The 23,042-nt window shown below is 39.5% G+C and overlaps 1 protein-coding gene across 7 annotated transcripts in view; it reads right to left on the bottom strand.

Moving 5' to 3' along the window:
* The window catches only part of gulp1a (GULP PTB domain containing engulfment adaptor 1a), a 33,910-nt gene extending 11,232 nt beyond the window's left edge, over positions 1-22,678 (bottom strand). For 5 of the 7 annotated variants that reach the window (XM_088414163.1, XM_088414167.1, XM_088414166.1 and 2 more), the window contains exons 1-2: positions 22,531-22,678; positions 2,146-2,223 (exon numbers count right to left, since the gene is read on the bottom strand). In XM_088414163.1, coding sequence (XP_088270289.1) covers positions 2,146-2,173 — 28 coding nt within the window. In that variant the 5' untranslated portion in view covers positions 2,174-2,223; positions 22,531-22,678. Of the gene's footprint in view, positions 1-2,145; positions 2,224-4,737; positions 4,967-22,530 lie in introns of all 7 variants that reach the window. The other 2 variants (XM_088414164.1, XM_088414165.1) reach the window with 2 other exon arrangements.
* Between the last annotated feature and the right edge of the window lie 364 nt (positions 22,679-23,042).

Genomic DNA, 23,042 nt, shown 5'->3' with positions numbered 1-23,042 from the left:
AATACTGGATGAACGGTGAAATTTGGTTCTTAGCCCTGCTACACTTGTAACAAACCTACAGCGACACTATACTTGTGTGTGGGTGTGTGTGAGAGAATATATATCAGGGGGAGGGAACGTCAGTTCCTCGAGTGCCATATCCTGCCTATTTTCGATGACTCCCTCGCCTTTTACACTTCATCACTAATGAAAATGCACAGCTCAAAAAAACTTGGGTTTAAAATGTTTGTGGAGGAGCCCTTGAAACACAAAAAAGCTGGTTTATGTTCCATCTAATTTTCTCTTATGTGTGTGTGTGTGTATATGTATATAAAAGGGCGGATGAGAACAGCTATACAGTAAATTGGGTCAATCAGAGAAACATTAAAAACCTGGTCAATGTGTATACTACCACATTAAAACCCAATTTAGCAATGAATTGTTTTGTTCCACTTAATTTACTCTTAGTTTGAAAATGCACTGTTCCAGTCATAGCCTTAAAAAGCATTACATTTGGTTTTCCTGAACCCACAGAGGCTCTATTAAAATTCCACGCACTTGAAGAACAGGCATTTTACGTTACAATTCATTTTCTATGTGAAAAGAAAAATACTGTAAAGTGTTCCTATTACAGCATTAATATGCATTAAACTTGCAGAAACCCTTAAAATGTCAGGTGCCCCCTTAAGTGCCTTCACGTAGCCCCGTTTGAGAACCACAGTTATATGCGACTCACTCTTACTTTTGTTTTTATTGGACAGTACTCTAGGCAGCAATATTGGGATCATATCATAAATCAAGAAGTTGTATAGTGGCACAGCTTTGTGCGATGTCTTTTGTCATCAAGGAGATGCCTTTTCTCTTGGATTGGATTTCCATGTGGAACTTTGCCAGGTGTTTAATAAACTTAGCAATGACTAACCCATTTGGACATGAGTATTTTCTTGGGCAGGTAGAAAATGGCACTGATACATCCCTTTGCGTACAGATGATAAGTTGCAAACTGAATCCACAGAGGTTGATGGAGGGCAAGGTGGGGTGTGAATTATGACGCCCAAAATATCATTAACGCTTTGTGGGCCACCTGGGCCCCGTCCAATTTCTCTAAAACTCCTCCTGCCTTGATGACTTCCAGCTGAAGAGTGAGATTCAGCACATATGGTGCTAAACACATCAAGCTGTTTTCCCCAAAATGGACCCCCAAATTTTCTTTGATCTGCCCTTGGGCAGGGTCACCTCAAAAGTTTGTGTCGTATCAACATTCCAGTTTGGTTCCTCGTAATTAGTCCGGATGTTATTCTCTTCAGTGCCCATTTCTTGAAATCATTGTATGTTGCTTCATCGTCTCATCAGTCAATTTTTGTTTGCGAGTCTGTTATTAGTCATGCTACTGGGCAAAATACATCCCAGCTGAATGCATTTTTTTAGAGGAGGTCAAGAAGCATTTAAAATTCACAACATAGGGCGTTTATTTACTTGCAAGGAATATGCACATTGTTTTTGTGGCATAGTAATGGGCCACAGGGGCCCTGTGCAAAAGGTATTGGGGTCCACAACACACAACCACTCATAGTATGCATATTGTTTCATACTAAAGTTGCACACTCACATCTTCAATAAGTGACTTGTTGAATCAAAAACAGTAACATAGCAAAGGGCATAAATACATTTGTTTAAAAAATACTTTTTTGGATGATCATTGTCTATGTACTATTCTTGAACTGTTTGAGCCTATTAAGTGAACTTTTGCTGCCTTGTATTTGTGCAAGTGAAAATAGAAAAAACCTTCATAAATTCCATACCACAGTCATATAATAGAAAAAGTCTAAGTGTTAGCATGATTGTATTACTTTCTACGTCAATACGTAGCATTAGCAGGCAGAAGCTAGCCAATATAGGTTATGGACTGAATTAAACACCACACAGTAACACAAGCAATCAGAAACAAATTCAACTTATATCACTCACTGCCTCTTTTTTTTTTCATTTTTCACTTCAACATACTAATTTTGAGATGTGATGAATTGGGAGAGTCACTCAGCCTAGCGCAGAGCGTGCAAGACCGTCACAAGGCAGGAATTAGTTAGGGGCCCCTTCTGTCACTGGGGGCCCCAAGAAATTGCCTGCCTCACCTATTGGGAAGTTATGCCTCCGGTGTCTCCTCACCTTTTTTCCTGTTGAAGGCACGATTCATAGTGGAAAATGTACGCCGCTGTTCCTCCCGAACAGATTCCGATATTCCACCTATGAGAGTGAGAGGAAAAACATCAAACTAACAGTCTTGTGAAAAGGGGAAAAAAACACTTTGTCAGCTTTCTAATCTCTCACGGGGGCAACATTTTACAAAAGTGGCAGGATGAGTGGTTTACAAAACATGTTTACATTAGGCAATAACTACTTTATTGTGGCATTTAAAGACATAATCCACTTATCCAACAATTGTTAGCAACAAAAATAATTAGTACCAATCATAGCTCAGACTATAAATGTCACAGTGACATCAGGTGAGCCATGATTGGTCGTTACTCAAGTTGTGAGCACAGGTGATGTCATTTTCATTTCGCAGTAAGTAGGACAAAAAGTTTTTAAAGTCATCACTTAGACCAAACTGTACATGGCTCGAACCCCTACAATCATTATTCTTGATCCTTTCACTTTCAGCCACACTGTTGCAAACAAATTCGCTTTTGCCCTGGCAATTTAAAAACATGGAAATATGTTCAGCATTGACTAGCATTTTCCATTTACTTTGACTATTATCGGGTCCAAGTTAATATGAAAAATGCCAAATAGTAATATCCTGAAGAGACAAAATCTTACTACCACAGTAGTAGTAAAAATGCCAGATGTCGTTCGTCAGACTTTTGACTTTATTCTTAGAATTCTGACTATGATTACAGAATTTTGACTTTGATTGTGAAATCCTCCTGCGTTCATGTTGCTGTGACAAAACAACAACTTCTTGTTGGCATGAGAGTGACTGCGGCATGTTCAACAATGTCACGCAAGCAAACGCTACGGAGCCATAATTTTCAAGGATGGTCCATGGCGGGTAAGTGAAAAGCTCGGAGGGACACGGGAGCGTGAAATCACTGGGCATGATTGGCAGGCGCAGCGTTTGGTCGGCTTTAATGGCATCCCGTCTGGTGACGAGAGACCTGGCAGGCTTGACGCTCCTCTGCTAACTTTCCAGAGTGTTTACCCAGGGAAGCCAACTTCCAGCATAACTTGCTTGCTTCTGACTCTTTTTGTTATGTGCAGTCCAACACTAGATTGCCTCAACCATGTTATGTTTTTATGGAAAGAAGGCAAATGGCTTGCAGTCCCTCTCACCATCCCTAATCAAGTGGCCATTGCTTACAGATACGAGTGACTCACTACTTAAAATATGGGCAAAAAAAAAACATTATGCTGGTGGATTTTTTTGTCGAGTCTTTGCTAGTTCAATGTCAATCATTGTGCGGTCTTTAATGAATTCTTTAGAATGGAAAATTAAAACAGATTTTGCGTGACGATTCTGCCCAAAACCTTTCCAGCAAGCAGTGCTTTTGTTTACATTTTTGATCGTTCGAATTTGTTAAACATATTCTATTTTAATGTAGCGCTGCAATGATTAAGTGATTATTCCATAGCTATTCTATGATCACTATCATTGATAGCCATTTTTGATAATCCATTAATCCTCCATTAAATTCTCTTAATTTCAAACTCCAATCTTTGTCATGTCAGCCTCTCACCAGTAAATTTTCCCATAATTCTCTAGTCCTCAAAGTAAACAGACCTATGATCTTGTATAATAATAATAATAATAATAATAATAATAATAATAACAACAGTAAAAATAACAATAATAATAATAATAATATAAAAACCTTCATATGAAAACAATATTTTTATGACAATACGGACCAATTTCCAAAACGGAATCTTGGTTCATTTGTTATTTCAGCCAGTTTCCATTATTCCATATTTTTTTATCTTTTTATAATCGAAATAGTCCATTGTCAAAATTGTCAGTAGATTAGTCAGTTATTAAAATGACTCTTAAATGCTGAGAGAAAAGTTAGTGTCTTCATCATGCACAAAACATACAGTACCTGACCATCCCCCCAAAAAGCGCTAAGAACCTTATCTTAATGATCAATTGGTGTGAGGATTACTCATCAATCCTCGGGAATAAAAAATGTCCCCGAAGAGCCTCTTTTTGGGCTATACCTCCAAACTGTGACAAATCATGAATCCCTTTGGCTTTTCTAAAACCAGTTGTATGCACCTCCAAATTTACAGTGTCCAGCAATTCAGCTCAAAATGAGTAAAACATTTGGAATTTAGCTAGAAGCCGAATGTTATTGGCAAACAGCCACGCCCACTGTAAAGACTTCTCCACAGCAAGCCCCATGTGGGCCACTTTTTCTCAATAATGACGCCACCAAGAAATGTCTAATTAAAACCAAGACAGAAAAACAGGTTAATGCATAAAGACATGTAACTTACTCAGAGGACCCAAATGCAGCAAACAAACACCAACAGTGAGAGCTGAGGTTGTGACATCCTTCCAAGTGAAAGAAAATCAACAAAGATCTTATTTTTTTCTTTCTTTTCAGCGTACTCACTGTGGCTAGGAGAGGAACATGACTTTGTATTGAGACGTCTGAAACAAATAGCTCCCTTGCAAGCCCTGGCAAAAATGTCAAATCCAGCAGCTGACCTATGTCAGATAGCAACGTTTTTGTCGAAAGGATGCAAAAAACAACTTACTTGCCTGGAGGGTGCAAAGGAAGCGATCCTAATGGATTTCAGCTGTTGGCCAGATGCTGTCAGACCGAGGACGTCCACGGGCTTTGCAAACTCAACAAGAAACGTTCGCCTAGACACGCGATACTTCGCGTCCGACTTCCTCCGCCCACTGTTTGTCCGGAATTCGCATGTGTGAAATAGAGAGCCCTTTGGCTTTCGCTCAGATGGATTGTGGCATTCCAGACCTCACCTAGAAAAAAAAAAAAAAAAACACGCGCCAAATGTTGCAGTCTCACCACCCCTAAAGTGTGACACCTTGCCAGCAGCCTTTTGTCAACATTTTTGGCATAATTCTAAACGGAAGAAAAATATAAAAATTGAAAACATGCCAGGCAGACATATGTAGTACTCATTTGTAAAACTATAGCAATGCAGCGTTCCCTTGTTATAAGGCAGTTCTGTTGTGGTATCAATATTTTTTTTTCTACAAAGGTTTGACCTTTGAGCGCGTTTAAACAGAGAAATATGAGAAAAATGTTCATGCCTGTCTGAGAAAGGTGTATTGAGTGTGTGCTGTGCGGTTTTAAAGCCTCAAATTGAACATAATAAACAAAAAAGATTAATGAAAAAATTAATGAAAAAAAAGTTCAACAAACAAGAAACATAAAGTACAAAAATCAACAAAACGTATATAATAACAAAGAATGTATGATTTAAAAAAAATAAAAAAGATACATTCAATATAATGAACTAAAAAAATAATTACATAGGGTATAATGAATGAAAATGTAATAGAAAATAGAGGACAAACATAAAATGAAGAAAAAATCAAAGAATACAGTATAAATAAAACAAATGAAAAAAAACTAAAATGAAAAAAACAATAAGTGAAACACTTTTAATAGACTAAAAAAATGAATGGAAAATATATGAAAAAAAAAACATGTCATAAACAGACATGACAAAAAACACTAACAATAAGGTTACCATGCTGAAATCCAATCATGATTTGAGCATAAACGTGTGATTGGTCACATGTGCTTTGTTGCGCGCTCGCTCAGACTTTTGGGTGCGGGCGTGCTTTTGTTGGCACGCCACACAAACTGCCAGTCTGTCCGTTCACACTGGACTTACTTTGTTTTCCTTTTTTGTATGATTCCATTTTTGAAACGTGTATACACAGGTGTGGCCGGTCTCCTCGCCACACGTTCAAAAGCGCAGCCCATGAAAAATAGAAAAATATTTGGAATCAAAACAGAAAAGTCCTTTTTTTGATGAGGTGAATGAGTGTTCAGCGCTTTTTACAAATGTACGTTGTGTAATGTAAGCAACATTCAGGGAGACGTTAGACATGCGTTCTTGTCTTGAATTCTTAAAGAACATTTTTGAACTACTGGTGTTAAGTGGTTGGCTTGAGGGAGGTCTGAAATTGCTAGTCGAAATGAATAAAGCGCTAAAGTAATCCATTACTTTAGGACTGTACTTAATTAAATACATTAATTGATTACTTAAATACTCACTTTAGGTACCCAACTACTTAATTATTGTTTTTTTGTTTTGTTTTTTTAAGTTCATTTAGTTCCAGCCAGTTTCAAAACGTCCTGTGCTCAAGTACTTCAAAATAAAATGTAAAAAGATCTAAATGAATCTCTGGGAATGAATATCTGGACTGAGTACACCTACTATAAATATGAAAAGGATGTAGAAAAATTCTAATACTGTATTCATTTTAAGATTAACAAAAAAAAAGCAAGAAAAATCAAATTTCAAAAACTATTTACTACCTTTATTACGACGTTAAAACAGATTACAGCTGGTTAGTCTAAAACAGAAAACAAGTGCGTCAAAAGGTCCGAAAAATAAAATGATGCTAAATCAGCTTATTTTGTTTCAATAATACTTCACATGGCAAAATCAAAGCCTTTTCCCTGGGGTGAGATCTTTCCTTAAAATGTTATTTTGTTAAAAGTACTACAGTATTTATATCTGTATCGATGTCCCAAACGGTTGAAATCCTTCACCTTTGCGAGGCCTTGAATTCAGACAGAAAGAGAGACTTGCAATGTTATTTGTGCCGCTAACAATATTACGTAGCAAAAGTGTGCCTCATGCACTGATGCTTTCAAAGCGGCCGGGGACATTTGAGTTTAGCAAGTACACAAATGGCGGCTCCAATTATTTTGACTTCTTGCTGGGTGGGTGCATGTGTTGGTGGGCGGAGAAGAAGGATGGGAAATATTTATGAATGTTTGGAGCCCGCTGCACATCATATGCGGCCTGTATCGTCAGAATATGAAAACACGCAATCATTTGATCTGTCAAACAAACAAAAAAAGTAATAAACGAGAGCAAAGAGGGTGGGCTTGCTGCATAACTTCGTGATGGGTTGTGATGATATTCAGCTGCGTTTGTGCGGCTGTGGATCGATGATTTGCGACAAGGCGAGTTGTGCAAGTTGAATGTGACAGGAGGCAAAGGGAAGTGAAATCAAAAAACAGGAATCTCACTTTATTGGTGGAATTCGAAATGATAGGATTAGCCATACTACAGCTGTAGCTATAGATATATTTAGACCTATAGCTGCTAAAGGCATAGATCTAAATAGGAATAGCTTTTTTTTCAATATCAATCAAATTTATCAATTATTTGCCAAGTCCAGGGGGCAGCGGTGCTACATCGTATTCCGCACTTTTATAGGCTTTACTCCTGATACTCTCAATACTTCCTCAATGGTTTGTGATGACCTGATTTCACAATAAAAGTTCACCAAACATTACGATAGACCAAAATAAGCTTCCAGTGGCAAAGTAGGACAACCAGGGGTGGAGCTAGGGTATTGCGAGGGCAGCGTGAAGGCCACAATTAAGCGGAGAGTGGTGCAAGCTCGAATCTGAATCAATGAGTCATGAAATGAAATTAATCAGTAACCAAAGTTTTTCACAGAGTGACTCGAAAGGTTGTGGACGTGATGTACAGTACAGTTTTTTTTTTTTTTTTTTTAATGGATAGCTAAAGGAAAAAATATCATTGGGGACAAAACAGAATGCAAAAGGACATCACAAAGTAATGTTCCTCTGCTTGTGATTTCCTTTTTTTCAATTCATCTGTTTCAAAACTCACATCTCTTAGCAGCAGGAATCCGGCAGACGTAAAAAGATCCTCTCATCAGTGGTCAAACAAACACAAGGGTGCGTTTCACAGCAACGCTCTCACAGAAGAATCGTGTCCAAAATAAATTACCTTAAAAGTCACAGCTGTATCAGTTTCTCCCTTTTCCTGGGAGTCTGACAATACGCGCCTGACAAAACAATAGCAGTGGCCCTTTATTACAGTGAGATTTACAGTGGTTTTACGAGACATTCGAAATGCGCCCAAGAAATTGTCAATGCCAAAAATCACTTGACAGGGGCTTTATATTTAACCCATTTGCAGTATCTTTATCATGTTTGGATCATTTACTTCCACTGGAGAAACCCTGACCCTAACCTCTAACCCTAACCCTAACTCTGTTTACAAGTATCCCGGCTATGTGTAGAGTATGCAGGCAGCTACAGTATCCTACTGGGTCCTAGTGTGCTCAGTAGAAGACGTTTTTGATTTTTAAATCATCTTTCACGTTCTTAGCTGGGTCACAATGCACTTTGGTGAGACAAAATGGACATAAGAGCTGACGCAAATGAATAAGATGGCTCTCAGGAGGTTAAACCATACTTTCAGGGTGTGACAAGTGTGCCTACTCCAAACATGCAACAAAAGGTAGATGCAGCTCTGTCAATTGACATGCTAGCGAGATGCTAACAGGTGAGATCGCCAGTTGGCTGGAGGCTAAGTGGCTAATGGCTGCGAGCTTTGTGCCTCAGAGAAAACAGCACATCGGTGAGGTCGAAATGTGTTTTCACAAGTTGGTTCCACACCTTTCACCTAATTAATTCTCTTCCCCTTGGTTGGCCTGAAACCTGCTGTCACAACTGACAGCACAATAGGAGGAAGGTTGATCAAAATGCACAAAAAGCATGAGTATTTTTTAATTGACAATATTTTCCTCTCCCCAAAAAAAAATGATAGATAATTTCAAAGAAAGACATACTCATTCAATTTCGTTCCATTTCATTTCCCTCCGAATTTCATGACATGATATGTATGGCAAATTTCTATTCTTCAAATTTGTCACTTTTAGCCTTTTTGGCCACTTTTATGGCCATAAATTTGCTCTAAGAAAGCAACCGATGTATATGAACCGCTGCTCGAGCCTGCTGCAAAGTACAATAAATAAATAAATAAGCGCTTTGAGGTGACAAGGTAAATTTATGTGAAAGGCTGCCAAAATTTAAGGAGGAAGTAGCAAGGAGCGAGTGTGATATACAGTTTGTAGCGGCAAACTAATTGGCCTAAGTGTCAGCGGCGTGAAGTGTACAGTAGTGCTGCAGTCATTTTTAAAATGCAACTGCAACACAGGAAGTCACGACGTTCATTCATTCACTTGCTATTATAATATTTTTCACGTCAAATTGTGTCACATTATAGAAAATTACTCATACTTAAGTACATTTTTGGTTGCTCTATCCAACCCCCATGGTAGTCTAAAAAGTCTAAAAAAAATACATCCTGAACTCTCTCACAAGTCTCCATGACTCATAGCTCCTTCAAATTTGTTCTCCGGCAGAAGCAAGGCAATGCCGGCTGTCTGAGAGTTGACACAAAGAGCAAATTTACGCTTGCAATCGCCTCCGATTCACAGGTGATATAAATGCTCCCTCAATCACTGTGACAAACTCATTACTTTTGACGAAGGATTTTGATGGCCTCCCATTAACGGCCCGAATCTACTTGGATATTTCACTCGGCGTCCAAAGCTATTTTTCAGTGTCTCCGGCATTGCAATAATGAAGGGAGGGCAGGCTCTATTTGCAAGCTTGTTTGCGCTCACTCAAAAATAATGTCAGAAAAAATACCCATCCATCGACAGCATTTCAGAGAAGATTGAAGTCCCACGTCCTCGTGATGCATTTGCTGTCTTATTAGTCTGCGGTGGAAATGTCCCGTGGCAATCTGCGGCCGGTCCTCCGAGGTATAAATGTCACTGACAGGCCTATCCGTCTTTCCGTTTCTGGCCGAGCGTACAAGCAAGAATAAAAAAACATCCCGTCACTCGGGTTTATGGGGCCGTGCGCATCCGCCAGATGATAGGAGACAAGGGCTTGTGTAGTTGGAAACGTTTCCATCACCGCTGCTGTCTTTTCATTCCCACATTAACAAAGATGGAGTTATCACAGCCTGAGGACGGATAATAGCACACCTCCAAAGACAGTTTTGTAGGGGGTATAGAGGCTACGATGCTGAGTTTTTCTTTCCTGACTCGTCCAAAGGCTCCCGCGAGTGCAGGCGGAAGGAGACATGAGAAATCACTTAGCGTGCGGCCTATGGGAAATGAATGAGCACTGCAGCAGGTGGCCTTTCTCTTGTGATTGCATTAAGCTAATACAAGCTATAGGCTCGTGCGTCACATCTGAATGATCTACATCAATTGACTCCGTTTCAATTATTTATCCGCCCTACCGTTTTGGCTTTTATTGTACACCTGGACATTCGTCTCGTTTGCCACGCATCCGTACATTTGCGGGTCGCGGGTGAGCTAGAGCCTATCCCAGCGGACTTGGTGTGAAAAATCAGGGACATCTTGGAATGAACTTGCAGGGAACATCAAGGCAAACACACGGATACATACAGATTAGGAACGGGCGAGTGGAACCGATACCAATTATGGGTATCGGATTGTTATCTGACCTTATTTCAAGGTATTGGTACTCGTAAGATATATACCTATCTATATACATATACCTTCAAAAAAAACATAAAAAAACAGTGCCATTAAAAATGATGGGGGTGAAATGACATGGACATTTTCCTTAATTACAACAAATGGTCCATTAGTCACTTGATGTTTACTATACTTAAGCAAATAACTATGCTTCTGTCGTCCATTCTGTCATTGCTCTGTTACTGAATCATAACAAATAATGAAACTGCCTTTGTTGTATAAATATGTAAAAAAAAAACACAAAAACCACAAACACAGGAAACTGGAGCACTTAGAAGACACATTAATACATTGACCAAAATTAATATTCAGAACCATAATATGCAATTTTATTCTGTTTTTATTAATCATTTGGAGTGTGTTCGCAATGCCAATTGGTTGCCATGAGGCAAAAATGTGTTTTAAAAATTTTTTTCCTCATTTTCCATTTACGGTTTCAGCCATTTTCATTTCAGTCGATCACTAATAAATAAATCTAAAACGTTGGAAAAAGTCCTTGTGCGCTAGTTCATAGCAAAGGAGCAACTTATTCAAATTAAAAAACATAGCTGTCATAAAACTAGCAAGACTCGCCTGTGTTTATCCTCCACTTGGTTTATATTTGGCAGTGTGGATGGCATTTGAGAGCAAAGCTGGGTGATTGTGAGCTTAAAAGCACAGGACCCCCTTGGGGGGTTATCTGTGGAACGCCAGCAGACACAAGAGAGCTGACTTAACATCAATACTTTGAAGTGAATTCATTTTGTCAAAACCAAGCAAAAACTGATTCTGGAAACACAAATCCCAGAGTTGAAAGTGCTTTCTGTGCCTACTTGCTGCTTCTTCACAACTTCTTAAGGCGCCGCATGGCAGAAAATAACACGAAAAATCAGTTGCGACATTAACTGGGTCAGGTGCAACACTAAAAGGATTTTTGTTTTTTCTCCAAAAGATTTCCCCGAGTTATGTTTATGTTTTTCTAGGTGGGCGAGCTGTATGACAACAACGTATTGTGTGCACCTCACCTTTCAGAGAGGGTTTAAATGATCATAACCACATTAATTTTGAGACATTGCTGCCAATCGTCTTGCTCACTTAATGAGTCACTTGAATTTCTCCCGAGGTAATTTTTAATTAAATGATGAATCGCGTCAGATTATACAGATTCTTGATATGGAGGCAATGTTTTGTAAAGATTTCAAAATGGGTCTTTCAGAATGAGCAAATCAAGGCTGCTTGAAAAAAGAAATGTTTTTTGCTTATGTTTGAAAATGTTCAATCACCAGATGTGACGTGTGCGCCAATGAGAATAAAATGGACACGACTACATGTCGCATGGTCCCCACGAGACCTCTCGTCAGCTTGATTTGGTGGCTACTGCGCAGACTTGACAGGAAACTCAATTTGGTCCGTATCATACACTCTAGATCTATATTTTTTAAAGCTTCAAGCTTACAGCAGGTTCCACGTTATATACGAATTATGTGACCGACCCCGAAACCTGTGAGGCAAAAAATGACTGGTCCAATTACTGTCTGCCACACGTTCACTCAGCTGTTGACTGAGGCGATTCTCAAAAACGGGTACGTGACATGTCAACAGGGTTTCTCCAAGTATGTTTTTAGTAACAGATAGACCAAAATGGTTTATTCAAGGTTGATAAGGATTATTAGTAGAAGATAAAGCCGATAACTGATATTTGGAGCTGATGGTCATTTTTATACTCATTCAAACTTTTATTCAAACTGCAGTCCAAAATGGCCTGTGTCCTGCATGTTTTTTTTCTGATTCAAATGACCAAATCATTATGAAGCTTCTGCAACACTCGCTGATGAGCTAACCATTTAAATTAAGTGTGTTGAAAAGGAAAACCTGGAAAACATGCAGTCCTTGTGGACCAGACTATGACGGCTCAGACTAAGAAATGTCTTTAACGATATATTTGTTCAATAAACTTTTAAAATCTAATAAAGATTGTTTTTTAATCAGTTTAGGAAAGAAACGAGAAAGTTCAAGGAGCTCCCAGGATCATCGGCTTAAAGTTAAATGAAAAAGTAAATATGCTCTTGAATGTTTCCTACCATCAACCAAGTTCTCCAAATTGTAAGTCACAGAAATGTTAAAATTACACTTGTTTTGTTTTCAAAGTAAACATAAAGTGCAGCATATTCCCAGGGTGAGGAGCCAGTTCTAAAGTTAACTGGAAACAGAAATAAATACTTCAATGAAGTTAACGCACATTGAAACTCATCCATTGTCATCAATGGAATTTAAAAAATGCCAATGTTAATGTACGTCAAAATGACATATCGGTGCCGTTTATTAGCCTGCTCAATAATCGGTTCCATGCTTACAGTATTTAGAATGTTATGGCAGAACAGTGCATTTTTCTTTTCATTAAAGAGCAAATTAATTAGAAGATGAAACAACGTATTGTTATAGGGACTTTGAAAATATGTATGCCTTTATTGTGATTTTTTTTATTCTTAATCCAAAAATGATTGCATTGGTTTTGGGTTCTGTCTGAATAATATGTATTACAGTGATACAGCATTGGAAAATGGTTGAAAACTCAATAACCACGCTTATTGAAGTATAACTGCACAATGTGACATGACAAAAGACCCTCATTAAAACGACGCAGATTCTCTATACTCTCCTGTATTTACTCGCTTGTGTTCAAATGAAACTTGCAGCAAATTAATTATGGCGCACAAGAGCAACAACAAATCCTGGGCGCCGTGTGAGACCGCGGTCCCGAGAAGTGTTTTCTTGGGAGACTGCAGTTAGCGTAGGCTGTCAAGTTTCGATTTCAGCGTGATGCAGCAAGCCGGCAACCGGGGAGTCCGTATGGTGATAGAAGGAAGTCATAAAGATAGAACTCAGCGTGAAGCGGAACAGGAGGGGCACACGAAGGCTGGAGCGAGCGAGGTCCTCTGCATTAAACGGGTGCCAACAAACAATACGGATGTGCACGCTGATGATGGCAAACAGCAGGATAGCTTAGGCATCAAGAAACAAGATCTATGCGAGATTCATGATTTAAGCGAGTTTGCCTGCCCATATGTCACATGAGAAATGGAACAAGCAAGTAAATTAAAGTCAATTATGGCCGTAATTTCAATATAAAATGCTCATTTGGTGTCACAAAATGCAAATGTTTACTACAAAAGTAGGCATAAGGTGTATACAAAAGACTTATTTGTGGCTTAGTGCACTGCTTCTCATTTATACTTTGCAAAGCTCCCCAAGGAGAGAAAACAAAGAGAAAACAGTTCCCTGAAGTTAAGTCAGCTTTAGAGTGATCTATCGGCTATGCGATTTTTACCAAAAATCGCCTAGACGTGTTTTTGGAGGCCTGTGTGGGTACGGCCCCACCCTGACAAAGACTTGACTCAAGGCTGCTCATCGGCTGCTCTACAATGTTAAATCCAAAAGGTAAGCAAAGCTGCTCAGTTGTAATCTGGACTCTTCTTTAGTTATGTCAATCAATATAATACAAACAATGAAAATAAAGCCAGAAACACATACAAGAAAATAGACAGAAGGAAGCCAATGCAGATCTTGTCCTACTTCATTCTTACAATCCAAAAAATGTGTTGCTATTACCTAAATTTTGTTTCCTCTGCTCTTTTTCTGATTAGTTTTTTTTTTTTTAAACACTTTGGGCTGTTTAAGAACAGATGCAATGCACTGCTCATGGTTGCCATGGTGACAAAAGTAGATTCGCTGAGCAGAATTGGGTGGGCAAGGACAGTGGTGGCCCCCTCAGAATTGACTGAAAAAAAAGTTATGTTCAATCCATACTGTCTTCATCCTGTGATTTTATTTTGACTCTGACTGCAAGATAAAAATATTAAACTAGCTTCCAAATTGCTAATCCTAGTTATATTTATTTTGCGAGACAGTACTTCATTGCAATACTATCTTGTCTCAAAGCTCTTCAAAGCATCAGAATGCTTTTCATTGATGTGCCGATGCACAGATTTCACCCCGGAACCACAACCCGCTTCCTAACAGGGAGAAGCGCTGCTGTTATCTAAAACACACAAAATGTAGCCCACTATTTAATGCAGTGTGACAGCCCTAATGTGCCATGACGCTCGGGTCGTTTCGAAACACCCCGCAGTCATTTTAAAACCATCTCACTCGCTCACTTTTTTTTAAAATTTCACTCCGCATAAAGCTATATTTCAACTTCCTGCAACGTCGGTGTCGGTTAACGCCCACGTCGCATATTTGTGCTGCCTTGCCTCGTAGGATGTTGTGATGCCGGCAAGCTTTGGTTTGTATGTCCTGTTTTTCCTTATCTAGGCCTTCCAGCATGTTACATGCTGCAGCGAAGCTATACTTCTTCTCAGATAGTTCTATCAAGATGTTCACAGCTAAAGCAATGTGACCGTTTTAAGTGTAGTAGAACCAGCTTTTTGCTCCTTCATGCGCCTCCTTCAAAGCCCGCTGTTTTTGAGGAAGTGTACATTTCTAGATGGAAAATAGTGCATTTTTAGTGCTTTTGTTTTTTGGTTGTTGCAGATCTGGTTCATGTTTTGCTGGACTAATGTCAAGGTAAAACGGATGCTTTCGTTTTGAAGGGTGATCAAAAAAGGAAGTGTTGTTCATCATAAGCAACAAATGTAAACCACGGAGAAACTTTCAGAAGCAGGTATGATTATTTTGGGGAGGGGGTGGGGACACTTTGGAGACAGAAGTGATGACAGAAGTGTAAGAAGTGTTGTAACATTTCGCTGACCGACCGACGAACCCTGCAGTGCTCATTGGTCAGGTTGCATGCAAGTAGTACTAAACTACAGTGTCATTTTTTTTTTTTAAATCTTTGATCCTACATGATGTTGTGTGAATGCATCACATCAATACGGCAACTTGTTTACTTCATCATGTTGTCAAACTGGCCTGACAGCACACACATTGTTGTAGTGACAAGGCTGTCCTTCATAATATTTCTACAAAAGGATCTTATGAGTGAAAAGAATGGTCCACTCTTCTTCTCCAGGCAACCGTTGAGTCGCCGGCGCTATGTCGGCCCAGCTTGACGGAGCAACATTTGAATGGGCCTCAAGGCATGATGAGAAGAGCTACAGTAGCTAAAGTTACATGCAACTGATGTGTTGACATAATCACACTTTTGACTTTACATCTCCTAGGAGGGCTAGATTCTTCTGCAAAGCTATTTAAAAATGATTGGCCTTGTGGTTGCTGCGCTTGAATTGTACAGCTCAAACCATCTTGTAGTTATGGAGGGTGATCAATCTTCAGCCTTGTCAGAACCGTTGGACTTGTCAGGATTGACTTTACAGTAGATATAAGGAGTTCTCGAGTTTGGGACGGAAACTTCGCTGGAGTGAGCAGTGCTTGAAACTCGCAGTATTAGCATACAGGCTGGCAACGGCAAACGTTTGCCTTTTAAAGGCAGATGAATTCATATAAAAGACAAAACTGATAGAATTGCTGTTCCTACTGATCACCTTTGAACAAAGTGCTCAGGTGGTGCAACAAAAATCACTTTGTGTGGTTTTGACCTCACTTTGTTTCATAAGATAAAGCTTTGTCTGAAATCTCACTCCTGTTTTGAGAGAACAAAACTCTGCCGTTGCACACATTTTATATTTAATAATATATATAAATATATATATATATATATATTTTTTTTTTTACTAATTAAACATGTACATTTGTTTTATTGTCTTCTGTTGTCACTATTCTGTTCTCTAAACAGGCAAAAATATTTATTTTTATTTGAATACTCTATTATTTGATCCTATTTTCAGTAGGATACCAAATAAGAACTATCTGTGGAAAAAAAATATACTGTATATCCTCTAATTCAGGCTGCCAGACGACAATGAGGGGAAAAACCACCCGAAATCCAGAGTCATTGTCTAACTGCTCAGTCAGTGTCAGTCATTCCAAAAACTAACCCGGCCAATGCATGATCCATCACAGACATGCTGACTGATTGGTGGCTTCTGTCAATCATTACACTCCTCAGCAGTGAGTTTTGTCAGCAGCAGTCTATTTTCACGCTTGCTAAGTCACTGATATTCCTCAGGGCTAAAAGTTGATTAAAAAGAATTATTAAGCTTGTTTGGCCAAAAGGCATCTTGGTGAAGTAGGCCGCGCATGGCGCAGCTTATCTGCGGGCCTGAAATTGAAACCGTTTGAGCGGCTGACTTTATGCTTTGATGTGGACATTAAAAGAAAAGCTTATTGTTTGATTGGCTGGAAAAGTGGGCTTATTAAGATTTTTGGCCCATAAAGCATTTATTGGACGGCCATGGTTCTGCATGTTATAATTCAATATCCAACCTTCATTTTGCAATGGTTAGCGCTTGTAAATGGAGAACTTTTCAATGACATCAATTCTTAGGCACAATCACTCGCCACGAGACCGAGCAGCAGACAACTGACTTGATAGCTGGAACCGTCTGGTCCATGCATGCTGCTGGCCAAGTGTTTGAAAGGATAAATGTTATTGAAGGATCAAGTCAATAAACGCTGAGTTTTCTCCTTCGGATATGTTGTCATGTCTACACTGCCGCCTCCCTTGCTTGTCTCTTAATTGCATGTCAATATTCAGCATTGGAATAGCATGTCATGTTTGAAGCACAAGCCACCAATTACAATGAACTTCTTGGCAGAGCCAGCGTTTCTAAATGTCAATCAAGTCAGAAAAGCAATACAAGGCCCGTATTGAAGTGAGTGAATTCCACACACGCAGAGGGACAGACCTCATACCGGCTTTGTATGGGACACGGGCCAAAACAATCTAAGCAAGGGGCTATCCTTCTCTGTCACACTCGTGACAGACAAATGGTCTTGCGAGTAACTAAGCAAGCGAAACACATTTTCGGACTCCCTCTGGCTCATTTTGATGAAGTGGTTCAACAGAGAGGTCAAGATCCTTCCACTTCTATAATCAGCAACAACTAACTATGAGGCAGAAAAGAGACAGGCAAAAACGAACTCAAAAGAACTTTAGTTTAATGCGGATCCTTGTTATAGCAAACGTGTTTTGTTTTTTGTGAAAAATTAACAATGACTCTCATATCTGTGAAACACACGCAGAGTAATTATATGTTAATGCTTTGTTTGAGACATGTTTACCTATTAAGAGTGCAAAAATTGAATAAATAAAAAAAAAAAAAAACAGGGCAACATACTTCCACAAGAATTGGGACCAACAAAAAGTTTGATCTGCTGCGATCGACTCACCCACAAATTTGGCCATCTTTAAAGCATGCATAAAAATTGAATCCAGTTGCACGACGTACATGTTTTGATTGGTAGTGATCTTTGATCCATATCTACATATATTTATTGAAATGTGAAAAGACATATCAAGTAAAACGCAACAACATAAGGGCCAACATACTGTGACCAATGCAATAACCTTAAGAGGTATTATTTTGAAGTTAGCCTGCAGTGATGGTGGTGTAGCAACCAACGACCCCTCCTCCCAATAAAATGACAAATAAACTTTGGAATGCAGGTATATAATTCTCCATTGCATTGGAGGATATGATCCTCGGCAAAGTTGAGGGGCCAGGCTTAATTTCATTAAAAAAGCTAAGCAGGCTCTGAAGCTTTGGCTTTCCAAAAGTAAAAGAATTGATGGGTCTTTCTAACCCTAACCTTTGTTGCAGCAAAAATATTTAATATAATATCCTGAGTCACTGTCACTCAGGGCCATGTGAAATTAGGGTAACGCACTATACATCAGCAAATATGATTATGCGCTACCTTCCCAAAAAACTGTGCGACCAAATCCTACGCACCAGTGCTACCAGTGCAAAAGTTGAACTTCGATTTAAATAACCTTCAAGCAAATGAAAATTTAAGTTACATAAATTGTTCAGTCGTGCAAGTAGCTCCTCCTCTTTGCTCCTCTCGCTACCACAATGAATACATCCAATTTTTTCACAGCATATTCAACCTAAACGATACAAATGTGCACGATAGTATGCAACGTCACATGAGGGAAACAATCAGCGCTTTTGCATTTTTTAGGCAAAGCTTGAGCAGTGAGGTTGGATGGACTCGCAGGCAAAGTGATTAGCATCCATCACTGTCTGTTCCTCCCAGACTGCAGGGGCAAGCATGACAGATGAATTGGCCACAATCAGGGCTGAAATGGCAACGCAAGGCAGCAAAAGCGGGCTGTGAGGCAGCGCACCAGGCTCAGTCATCTGAAACTCATGAAACCATTTTTTTTAAAGGTCAACAGACAGAGGAAAAGTGTACTTTGGGAAAAGGTCTTACTTCCCATTGTGAGTTTGTTAAGAAATGAAGGCCTGTACTCGTAAAAGCTAGACACCAAAGAGGTCACAATTTGAACATTGCGGAAATATGCCTGAGGTACAGTACTGCATGCGGCAGGTCCTTCTCATAGCTCCTCTTGCTAGCAAGAAGTATATTTCTCTTTTTGGTTCTCCAATGAGGGTATGTGGAGGTATTTCAGGGGGTATGTGAGATTTGAACGGGATTCCTGCATATTTTAGCAAATCAAATGTGCAATGTTTTTTAATGCAGTGACAGAAATCGTATATCTGTTTTCAAATTAAAACCAAATTGATTGGAACATGAAGGAACTTATGACTTATTTCAAAAACATACAAATGCACATTGTCATTAGTGATGCACAATTTGGAAAAAACAAAAAAAAAAAAAACTTGAGACTTGGTAAGACTTGAGCAAAAATTCAGTAATAATCAAAATAAGTCTAAAAGGTTCATTCCAGTTGCGTCTTAGGCTGACCAGACTGGCTCCTTTGAATGCGTAATAAAAAATAAAAGAGCTATCAAAAGCCGTCTGTTAGCGGCCGCAATGGGACTCCGTGAGTGAATGTTGGACAAGGTTGAAACAGTCATTTACTTTTAAGACATTTTGTAAAGATGTCAGTGCAAAATAAAGGGCAGAATCGCTAAAAAGCATGGATAACACACACGCCAACTTGTATGATAACTGCAATATGGGCTACACATAAGTTACAAGAACTTGTATCACTATAACATTTTAAGGTCAAATAAGACATGTTGTCAGATGATTACAGCAATATTTCAGGAGATAGACTATTTAACCAAAAAAGTAATATCGGACTATATCCATCTTTATCCCAAATCGTCGATATTAGCATTGACATACAAGCAGTTCATTCCAGTGTCTGCTCCTGCATTTCTGTCCAGCAGCATTTGGCAGATTTGAAATATTGCATGATCTCACACTTGCTGTTGCTGACTATTGTTCTTTGTCTGAAAAAATACAGGTGTCTTCCATCCAACATTTCATACTGAAAAAAAAAATATATATATTCCTGCTGATATCGAATCGTACTAGACTGAAATAGTGGTATCTTATTGGGAGTGAACAGCACTAATGATGAACAGCATGTATATAAACCTCAAAAAAAGAGGCATACAATCTTTTGCCAAGATTATTTTCATATATTTTATTATATGAATTTGAATGTTGTTATGCAGTTAAACAACTGGACGTTGTCAAGGGTTTAAGAATACAGCATTTCCCTAGTCATGGCCGTGGCCACCATGTAGCTCCGCCCCTGATAGGAGCCAGCGTTACATTAACTCTGCTTAATTTTCCAATTAATTTCCTCTTAATTTGAAAAAAAAAACTTGTGTTCTGTTACAGCGTTCAGCAGCAATTCTCTTAAACACCCCCCCCCCCCCCCCGCCGTGACTTCATGTACCCCCATTTGAGGTAATTCCTGTTAGCACGTGTTGCGCCACTTCCAATTCCAGAGATTCCGTTTTCCAACAAACTGTGACTCATCCTGAGATTGGCAGACTACACAAAGCAGGAAAATTTGATCAACAGCTTTGTTAAATACAAATACAGGCAACGAACCAGTCCAAATCTCAACAGAGAAGGCATTAGTCATGCAATGTCGGCGGCCAAAAAGACCGTTACTGAGTGAGCTCCTGATTTCTCATGGCGCGCTTTTCTCCGACGGTCAACGCCGCCCTTGACAATTGATTGCGTTAGCCATCACAATTCAGATGACAAGTTAAGAATTTTCCCGGCAGCTCACAAAAATTCATTATCTCGACTGGGGCCAGGCTTGGGTGGGCGTCGCACTTATTACAAGCCTTTGTGCTTTGACGTAAATCATGATTAGAGGCATACAGCGGAGGCCGACGTCAGCCGCCCTCTTATCTTGCCGTTTTAATTTTCAGCAAGTAACAGATGCAAAATCTTGGAGGATTAGAAGCGCTTTCATGTATGCCAACGCGCGCACGTCAGCTTCGGCGAGCAGACATCAATCCGCTTAAGGATGCAACGCTGAAGCCGTTGCCACGCAGCTTTGGGGTGACAGAGAAGAAATGGTGAACACCGACTCGGTCCAACCGTCTTATCAGTCACCCTGTGATCTTGTTGATGGATGAAGCTACTGCGTAAAGTCCACAAGCAAGGCGGCGACAGGAAATCTCAACACCTATTTGACTTGAGGAATCCATCAATATGCCACCGCTATCACCCAGCTAGGCTGTGAGAACGCAGTTAAATGTCCAAAATATGTCGGAAAATGAGTTCTGATCCACTGCCTTTCTTCAACCTGTTTTTCAGTGATGTACCCTGTGAAATGTTTTTCAGCCAAGCTCCCCAAAACTAATGTCATTAATGACACCCCTAATGGAACTTAACAAAATAGCTACTACGTTTTACAAAGGAGTCACTCTCTCACATTTTTGTGAAAATAAAACTGTAGCATCCCTATCCCGGCATTCAAAAGCATTAAATTTGTTTTCTAACACCTTCAGAAATCCTATTAAAATCTCAAGTGCCCCCTGAAGTGACTCATTTCCTCATTTCAGAACCACCGTTGTAGTTTAATGAAAGTTAAACATTTTGAACGACATGCATGCAGTGCAATACGGATAACACTGGGGCCATAGTCAAGGTGGAGGAAATTTTGAACAGGTCAACATGTCAAAAAGCCAACTAGAACAGCTCATACTTATTTCGAGTAAAACAAACACCATTCGCATGTGTTTTAATATTATTGGTACATTTTAAACACGGCCACATCCCCATGTATACGTGGGTGTGCACATTTATGCAAAGACATTATTTTTACATCCCCTCATTTTTTATAGAGCTTTTTGTTGAATCTTTTAAGTTGCAAGTGTGGCAAATGTACAATTGAAGCTTGTATCTCAAGGCACCACTGCAAAGCAATGCAACATAGCACACAAGTCAGAGGGTACTTTCATCCAAAATCTTTCATATGTGAGGCACAAAATTGCTTGTCCAATATGTGAGCAGAATAACATGTTGATGCAGCCTATACTATACTATACTATACTATACTATACTATACTATACTATACTATACTATACTATACTATAGCTGGAGGCAAAAGTTGTCTTCCTGCGTGCAGTTTGCAAGCTCTCCCCGTGCTTGGGACCCTATTGTCTTTGCGTGCACTTGACTGTGATTGATCCTTTGTGTATGTATCCTGCGATTGGCCGGCGACCAATCCAGGGTTTACCCCGCTTCCTTCACAAAGGCAAACTGGAATAGGCTGCAGCTCAACCTCGAGCCTAACGCATATGGGAAATACATGGATGGATGGACGCAAATAGTGAGAGAGAAACTCATACTCAATGCACGCCGCACTCTACCTCTTCGTTTTATATTTTTTATTTGTTTTAATTACGTTGACGAGATCGACTCGCTTTCCACATTCCTCAAAAAGACAATCGGAGACAAGAGCAAGGGAGAGCAAAGCTGTCGTTCTTCAACTGCTTCTGTTATATGCGCTCGAATAACGATGCCGTAACTACATAAAATGTAGCTATAATAAAACACATACAAATAAGCAACTCGTCCACCTCTTGCCGGACTTGCGCAACAAAACTTTCCCCGGTTCTGCAAAGGCGGTCGTCGCTCGAGCCGTGTCGAAACAAACGTGTACAACTTGCAACTTGTGCATTTTTCCCACAAGACACGCTCGAACCGAAAGAGACTCGCCTTGACTTACGTTTGCTTTCAGTTTATCCCAGCAGTTAAAAAAACAAAACAAAATTGGAAAAAAAAAAAAAAACAATCCAGTGAGCCTCTCCGGTCCGGTCCGGTGTCTCCCGCCCCTGCTCGAAGGGCACATCCAACCAACAGTGTCACTCGTACTCTCTCCTCCTCCTCTTCTCCCTCTTCTCCCTCCTCCCTCGCCCTTTTCCTCCGCTCAGGGTTCGTGACGTCATTTAGCGTTCAGCCTCCATCAGCGGAGCAACTTGAATAAATACATGGACATGAACATATCTTATTTTCACACGAAAATAAGTGGCTTCACAATCAAATCCAGATGTGAAGAGTTGAAAAGAAAATATAATTGATTATATATTTCATATGTTTTGTTTCAAATATCTGTAGGTGTTCATTTTTTTTTTTATGTGGCACAATTGCTCTGAGAGCACTCTCGACCATTGTGTAATTTTTGAAACAGAATAGCATTTCAATAACAGTGGTACTTAAACGTTTTTTCAATGGTCTCCC

This window comes from Hippichthys cyanospilos, chromosome 5 (assembly GCF_059441005.1).
Source record: "Hippichthys cyanospilos isolate Australia breed blue-spotted pipefish chromosome 5, RoL_Hcya_1.0, whole genome shotgun sequence".
Taxonomy (NCBI): Eukaryota; Metazoa; Chordata; class Actinopteri; order Syngnathiformes; family Syngnathidae; genus Hippichthys; species Hippichthys cyanospilos.
This window is presented reverse-complemented; position numbering and strand designations above follow the sequence as displayed.